At 41.2% G+C, this 8503-nt stretch overlaps 1 protein-coding gene across 2 annotated transcripts; it reads right to left on the bottom strand.

Moving 5' to 3' along the window:
- Window positions 1-582: 582 nt before the first annotated feature.
- On the bottom strand, window positions 583-3537 carry LOC131068784 (serine/threonine-protein kinase-like protein At3g51990). 2 transcript variants are annotated; one of them, XM_058004067.2, is made up of 2 exons: window positions 1267-3537; window positions 583-1189 (listed from the first exon to the last, which is right to left on the bottom strand). In XM_058004067.2, the coding sequence occupies exons 1-2, from the start codon at window positions 2396-2398 to the stop codon at window positions 1092-1094; spliced, it is 1230 nt and encodes a 409-aa protein (XP_057860050.1). In that variant the 5' UTR covers window positions 2399-3537; the 3' UTR covers window positions 583-1091. The 2 variants fall into 2 exon arrangements, with proteins under 2 accessions (XP_057860050.1, XP_057860044.1); XM_058004061.2 differs by having other exon boundaries at window positions 583-3534.
- Window positions 3538-8503: the final 4966 nt, after the last annotated feature.

Below are 8503 nucleotides of genomic sequence, written 5' to 3'. Positions count from 1 at the left end.
TATCCAGTTCATGGGTATTACACCTATTACCAACACGTGTGCTTTCTCCCAGGTGAAACAAACTACAGAGTTGATTGTTGATACTCTCAAACACTGATTCATATACAATATAAAGCAACTAGCTCTATGGAGTATGATTTTCATTTGACATGCTATTGTCCACAACTGTGAGAAATTGGTAACATGCTTAAATACAAAGCACCAATAAGAAATATCACTTGAAATTGCACTGCATGTAGCTGACTGTTGTATGCCAGAAACAACATTAATTCTATTAGAAGTGATAGAATTGCATGCCCTCATGTTTGCTTGAAACCAGAAGCCTAAAACCAACTAAAATTATTAGCGTCACTGAATGCCCACAGAGAACAGTTTTACCTAAGACAAGATAGGAAGATCATTTTTATGGTGAAACGTTTTCATGGTACTCAGGTAGCAATTATTTAAAATAAACAGTTTTATCTAAGGTGGGATAGCAAGGTCCTTTCACTTGTGAAGCACTTAAACTATCAGTTAATTAAAAGAAGTTTTCACAAAATTTGGCAAAGTGACTTCCAGTCCTCTAAAGATCAGGTGAGCGGAAGTAAAAAAAGTACAAATCATGTGAATCTTTTTATATTAAAATGCAGAAGACTGACGTATACAAATGGCAACCCACGGAGTTGACCCAATAATAATAAAATAACACACTTATGCTGCAGGAAACCAGTCACTTTACAGATGTTGAGATATGGTGAAGTTGCAAAATGACAATAGGCTATTCTCATTCTCATAAGAAGATTGAAGGAAGCAACTTGGAAGACCCAGGAACAGGATGTTGTGTACAAACTTCAAGAAATAATATTTGTGGATGGCCTCAATATAATGCAATTCAATTACTAGAAATGTACCTAAATCAGAAATTCTTTGTCTAGGTCTCCTCTCCATCTGAACCTGAAGAATATGCTGGATGGTCTTCTTTAAGAACCTAAACAGAGACTGTCGCCTGAGGTGCTTGTTTCAAATGCAGAGCTGGATTCACTTTAATATGTTTCTTTGCATCATTCAAAGAAATTGCCCTCCGTATGTCCTCAAAAGAATTTTTTCCTTGGTCATGAAAAGATGACAAAGATGAAGATCTGAGAAACAATTCGCGCGTCTGAATGATACCAGGTAAACTGATAAAAGTGTGACTGCTTTTTGCGAGAACCTGCCAATCTACTGATTTAGTTTTTGAACATTCTTTTGTTTCATTAAACAAATCCATCAAATTTCTACTATGCTTACATCTCATTGCAATCCCTGGTTCAGAAGAAGTTGTGCATTCTTCTGTTACTGGTTTCAGACGAAACCCTGTAGTCCTTGAGAAACGTCTCTTGGAGGGTTCCTTTGTATTGCCTTTGGTGAGATGGGGTTTCCCCTGTCTACTACGCTGCCTCATGCGACTAGTGAGACCATTCCACAGGGGTAGTGGAAAACTTCTACTGACTAATTTAAGCTCATCCACAACCTGATTCATTGAGGGGCGTTTTTCATTGTCAGCTCTGATACAAGAAGCTGCAATATGAGCAATCCGTTTGATTCCAGAAAGACTCTTGGGTTGTCTGAGCCTTGGATCGCACAACTGAAGAACTTGATCTTGCTCAATTAGAGGCAGAGCCCAGTCCACAATTGATGGTGGATCATAGTTCACATCTATTGCATTCCTGCTACTTATGATTTCCAAGAGAAGAATTCCAAAGCTGAATACATCTGTTTTGGTGCTCAAGTTGGCTGGAGAAATGTAAGATGGATCCAAGTATCCCATGGTACCAGCAGGGGGCGTAGAGTTCAGCTGGATATCCTTAAGATGACCCCTCAGAGCAAGACCGAAATCACCAAGCTTGGCATTCCAGTTTTGATCAATTAAAACATTTGAGGACTTAATATCTCGATGTATCACAGGAGGGTATGCATTATGCAAGGCCTGAATGGCTTTGGCAGTCTGCAAGGCAATATGAATTCGTCTTGGCCAACTTGGTGGCTTACCATTCTTGTTGAGAACATCATGGAGGGTGCCATTTGCCATGAATTCGACCACCATCAGTATCTCTTCAGAATCATGGCTGATCCCAACAAGGTTTACAAGTCTAGGACTGTGCAGGTTTGAGAGTATTTCAATCTCATTTACAAATGCTCTCTCATCCTTCAGTTCTAGAAGCCCACTAGAAATCCTTTTCACAGCCACAAGCTTTCCACCTTCTAGAACACCCTTATAGACACAACCATGACTGCCTTTTCCAAGGAGGCTCTCTCCACCAAAGCTCCCAGTAGCAATCTCCAGTTCTCTGTAACGAAACTGTTCAATTTTCACTGGTCTTTCATTTTTGACCTCAACCCCACGATCAGCTTGACACCAGTTATACCCCATCCCTAACATCTAAGTACTTACAACAGATCCCTAGACCAAATAAAAATTAATCTGTAATTACACAATCGAGACTCAAATTTTCTGCCAATACGAAAACAATCAGTAAAATCCCCTTTTTTATTCTTGAGCTAGTGAGGCTATTGGGCTTTAACTATTTGCAGAGTTGGGTCATTCCTTCTACTATTGAGTGTATTCCCTGATATCATCAGATCATCTATCCATGGCTTCTGGTATAAATCCTCTGCTGGAGAGCCTCTCCACAGCCAAGTTGTGCACTTCGGTGTCCTAACGAGGCTGTCTAAGCATTCAAGCCCTGAGGATCAGCAGCTCAATAGCAAGTAAAATCAGTCATCATTTGACTGCTCCAAGCGATTGAACATCTATAAATTTCCTTGGTGGGGCAATGAAAAGTACTCAAATGAATCGTTTTAATTTGCCTAGACCAAATTGGAGTATCCTACATCTCTAAATGTTGCTTTCTACAAAATTTGATTCGACCCACACATCCTTCGGGCATCTGACTGGCCTATGATCTTGCTATGAAAGTATAGCCTTGAATCAGAAAACCCAAGATTTAACAGGGAAACAACTTTACCAATATAGATTTTGGGATTGCCTGTTTATTATTTTCAACCGTTTGCAATTTCAATTCATGATCAGTACAGCAAACCATCATCATGAAATGACTTTTGCCAATTAAAGCACATCATTCAAAACCAAAGCACCCAAGCAATCAGATCTCGATCAATGCGATCAAATCATAACACCCAAACAATTTCAGTACCTATGCATAATTCTTACAACTAACTACGAACTCCCATTTGGGACAACATCATACTGGTATAACATATTGTGCAAACAAATACGACTACCCAATCGTTGATGGGCCATGACCAATTCTTTGTAGGTATTCTTAGCAATCTATGACTCATAGGTGGTATTGAGCAGTTTGGCCTAATTAGCAAATACCCACCAAGAAAATTGAAATGGGGCAAGGATTTCAACAAAACCATGTGACATATCCCATCCTTCCATGATTCGTTCCGGGCATATCTCGTCTTGTAGAGTATGAATGGATCACCATACCCATGAAAACTGCGGACCAGAAACTCACCAACTTTCTGAAATCCACAAGTCCAATTTTAAATGCAGTACATGTGAGCTCTTTTGGTCAAATTATGCCTAGCTTTTATTCTTAAAGGTGCAGTTTTTGGTATTTTGTTTTTTTCGTTATTGTTGTTGAATTGGAAAAGGTTCCGGTAAAACAAGATTCCAGGTGGTGGACGGAAAGTACAACATCTGATAGTGAGGTTATAAAAAACAGATTTATCATAAAATAAGGCATTGGGTGAGGAATCAGGATATGCTTCAATATATTGCGGCCCTGCATCCTAGTAATGTATTGTCTATCCATTTGTCAGAATGTAATTTAATTGGATTTATTAATTAATTAAATTTTGTTTTTATTTTAGACTAATTAATAAATATAGTCAAATGTGCACCTTGTTGCATTATTAGTAGAAGAAAAAGTGTTTCTACCTAATTGAATGGATACAATTTTGATTAGTCAACAAATAATTTAGAAATGAGAGGTAGGATAGATTATTGAAATAAAATTGTAAAAATTAAATCATTGAATAGATGAGATAAGTTTTAGAATCGATGATGGATATATGATGTGGATATTGATTAAAAATAATTTGTTTTGATTAGATAAAACAATTAGATGGAATTGTGAATTGAAAGAAGGTTTTGAAATTGTTTATAAATAATTTGTTAAAAATACTTAAGTTTGATCAATATTTCAGAGTTGAATTAATTATAAAAAATGTTGGATGTACCTTTGAAATGAAAGAAGATAAATAATATGCTTTTGATTAGTAAAGTAGCGTTAACCAAAGCACTGACCCTACATAGTCAAATACTATCAACAACACATTAACAACAACCAAACATCACAAAAACAAAATTTGTAGCGTAAGTTCAACAAGAATAAGAAACATCAAGGGCATGTTTCGCAAGTCCAGAGAACCAAAACCAACAACTAACCAAAGACTAACAGACAACGACCTAAGGGGCTGAATTAGTAACCCTGGCATATCTATGACCTTGCCCCAATCCTCAGAAAGGAACTTGTAGAGTTTCTTGCATGCCTGTTTGTTTGATTCATCTTTAGCAGTCTTGTCGCGGAGGAGGCAGAGCTTCAACGTCGAGCTATGCATTACACGAATGCAGAATTTGTTGATACTGGCTAGATGCTTGTCCCTAGCGTCCCACCTACGATTCAGCTCTTTGATTTCCACCTTTAGCTTTTGGATTTCCTTATTTGCCCCAAAATTGTCAAGGCGGTTCCTCAACTCACTAACTTCACATTTAAGGGTATGCAACTCGCCCTCCCTAGGGTGGTCTATGGGCTCTACTTCCTCTTCCTTCTGCATTATCTGGTTTTCCTCTATCATTGGGGGGAAACCCTTGTCTTTTTTCTTCTTCTTTTTCTTATCACTCTTCTTGTCTTTATCTGCACCGTCCACAACAACCTCTTCATCACTCACAACCTTGATATCCAGCTCAGCAATCATCCTAATAACAGAGAGTCCATCTTCTACATAAAGTTCTCTGCGACAACATCCTCAGGATTCTCCGCACATTACACATTAGTATCAGAAGGACCATTTTCTCTCTGAGCACTCATCATTCTCGGGGTGTCGAATTCCCTCTGTTACATTTTGGTGAACCTGACTTGAAGGGGGATTCGAGTGTGTTTTCTTTTTTTAGTATAGCTTAGTTTCTTTAATTCATTTCCTTTTCCATTTTAGTATAGTTGTTTTAATTTTCATCACATTTATTTAAAAACATAAAAAAATAAAAATTTAAAAGAACAAAACAAAAATAGAAAACAGAAAACACCTTTTCCCCTTTCACGTTTTTATCTTAAACATGTCAAAATAAAAGAAAGCATTCCTACATCTTTTTCCAAAGACTTGCATAGGTGTCCCTGTTTCGTGATTTGGTTGTCGATCAACTTATGAGCTTTATGACCCAGACTGTGATAGGAGCCGTAGTCAGGACGTCATCCAAGAGGAGCTTCCCTCCTGATCACTATAGTCCTCATCTACCCACCACCATGCAGGGTGAGCAGCCATTCGATCCCAATGAGTTCTTGACCTCTCACAGTCTGAAATCTAATCTGACTGGGGGGCCTTCTCCTTCTAATTCACAACCTAACTCTCCTAGAAGTTCTACCTCATCTTCCCCTCCTACTATCAATCACGATTCTATCGTCTCTATCAATTTTGAGCAGATCAATTCCTTTAGAGTAGAATCTGAGAGATCTTGAGGGATTCTTGAACCAAGAAAACGTCCTCCCCTAGGGCGAGAATGTCGTCAGCACGTTGAGAGACATGTTTATAACTGGTAGGAGAGGCCTAGAGATGCTGAGGGCCCTATCCATGATTGTTAAAAGCCATGTGTCCCTAGCTGAGGTACCCCCTATGGACACCCAGTTTGATCCATTCGGGTCCCAGGTTGGTGTTAGCATCCCGGGGTTGGGAGCCCGCATGGTGGATTCCACCATCCCCAGTATCAATGCCTCCTCTGTTCCTTTAGGTTACATGGGTATGGCTAGTGACTCGACTGCTTTTTCTATTGTTGCCCATATTGCAATTGTCTCTACCAGTACCATGTCAACTGACATGTCATCTGGCAGGGGAGGTGGTGCAGCTCCACCACCTCCTCCTCCGCCTACGAAACCGGTTCTGAATACTATACTACAGAACATGGGCTAGCTTCAGTTGCAGTTCACTTCTTTGGCTTCTACTTCCGGCCAATCATCTGCACCCATGTACTATAGGAAGAGCCCTTTAGACATCACTATCTTGAGTACCATCCTTCCAACGATCGTTGAGTCATTGAAGTTTGATAGGTTCAGTGGCGATGGTGACCCAAACACTCACATCAATTCATTTATGACCATGTGTAGTAACTATCACAATTTGTACATTGTCCTCCTTAAGTTGTTTGCTCGTTCCCTCAAAGGGACTGCATTGGAATGGTACAATTCTCTGCCTGGCCATTCCATCCGCACCTTTGACCAGCTCATGGATCTCTTTCTCAAGAGGTTTCAGGCTAACATAGGTAGTAAGGTCACTATATCCAACCTTGTTCATTGTAAGTAGAAACCAAATGAGAGGGTGACGGATTTTATCTCACGATATCAGGCGATCTCAACTAAGATCTCATTTTCCCTGTCGAATAACGACTTGCAACGTATGTTCATAGGAAACTTGCAGTCAACATTGAGAGAGAAGATGTCCCTAAATCGTTATTAGAAATTTGCTAGCATGTGCTCTGCCTTGACCGATTATCAACACATCATGACGCAATTCGGAGACTCTTCTTTGAACCCTCATGGTGGGTCTTTTCCTGGCACATCCTCGGATGGGTCTCGGAGGAATAAAGTCATGGCTAATATAGCAGCTACTCCTCTGATGGTTGCCTCTCAATCTTCACAAAACTAAGTCTTCACAAACTTGAAGGACTCTTATTTAAGTATCATGCAGCGGTTGTTTCGAGATAACTTGATCACCCTACCTGAGCCTAAACCTCTGTCAGATAACCGACCCTACCCCCACTAGTTCGATGGGTCGAAGTATTGTCATTACCATCGTGTGCCTGGTCATGACACTGAGAGATGTTATCGTATTAGACAATTGTCCAAGACCACATTGACAGTGGGGTAATCAAAGTTGGCGCAAGGAAACACAAGTCGAACAAGTTCATGGATAAAACCAACAATGACTTGCAAATCTATACCAGCCTGTTTCCTCCGCACTCGACAAATGTGATTTCTACATCTGATCCAACCTTGGATGGTGGTCCATATGACAATATGGTAACCATCACCCCTATCATCTCCCCCCTGCCAAGAAGGGGAAGGTGTTTGGCATTCTTATCTCATTCACACCGTTCGATGCCCCATATTACGGAGAGATTGCTCCTCTCTATATTCCTGCTCGATTGAATGATCAAACTGTCACAGGTGTGATGATTGACCCCTCCAGTAGAGTCGATGTCATCACAAAGGAGACACTCTTTGTGAATGGATGGCATAGGCTATTCTATGACGAGTGTCGCACTATCTTGCGGACCCACCATGGATTCTCTATCTACCCATTGGGCAACAACACCTTGATGGTCATGGTAGGTCCCAAGGCAGTGTCCTCGATTTTTACTATCATCCCTGAGTCCGATCTCTTTCGAGTCAAACTTGGGATCTCGTGGTTGATCGCCATGGAGGCGTTTCCTTTTGTGGTTCAGAAGTGCTTAAAGTTTCCTCATGAGAGCACAATGCATGTCGTCCAAGACACTGGCTATCGACCATTGATTTCCCGTGGGGACTTCTATTTGGAGCACTTCTGGCCTTCCTTGATTGGGCCAATGCTTCCCTGTGGTGAACTTTTATATTGTGCGTATTATAAATACAAGACAAGGGAGTCGGCTTCTACGTCAGCACAGCCTATCGTACCCTTGTCACCTCCCGCATCAACTTCTACACCTGAGATCTCGATCTCGGAATGCATTGTGCCACATGTCCCTCCATCATAGGAGGTCAGGGCTAAGCCTGCTCCCGCATTGAGACCTCCTCGTCCATCTTGGATCATGCAGACTCCCGCGGTGTCCTCTATTCCTATGACTGCACCTAGTGCAACCAAAGGAAAGGCACCTTCACTGTCGAAGTCTACGTCCTGCCCACCCTTCAAGCTTCCCATCATGGCTAATATCCCTAGGCCATCTTGCTATGCCAAGGGGAAGTGCTCGTCTAGGGTTCCTTTGTCTCCTCTTGCATCTACATCAAAAACCACATCGGTGTCTCCTATCCCTCCACCCGCTCCTCGCACAAAGCAAGGTCGGGCACCCGTCATTGTAAATGTGGTGCCTGTTCTAGATGTCCCTCCTATTTCATCAGGGAGGCCTTCTCCTATCCTTGAGGCGATCCTGAAAGACTCTCTGATGGAGCATGACACTCCTAATTCATCTCAGACTACGGTTTGTTGTCCCCACCTCTGTCAGAACTGGCGTGCACGCGAGCGTAAACGCTTTTGATGGGCCCAGTCT

The sequence above is a fragment of the Cryptomeria japonica genome, chromosome 11 (genome assembly GCF_030272615.1).
Source record: "Cryptomeria japonica chromosome 11, Sugi_1.0, whole genome shotgun sequence".
Lineage (NCBI taxonomy): Eukaryota > Viridiplantae > Streptophyta > Pinopsida > Cupressales > Cupressaceae > Cryptomeria > Cryptomeria japonica.
The sequence above is the reverse complement of the archived record's forward strand: the minus strand, read 5'-3'. Positions and strand labels throughout refer to the sequence as shown.

Excerpts from the sequence above, each read along its gene's own strand:
- LOC131068784 (XM_058004061.2), bottom strand. The coding sequence starts at position 2,398 with ATGTTAGGGATGGGGTATAACTGGTGTCAAGCTGATCGTGGGGTTGAG.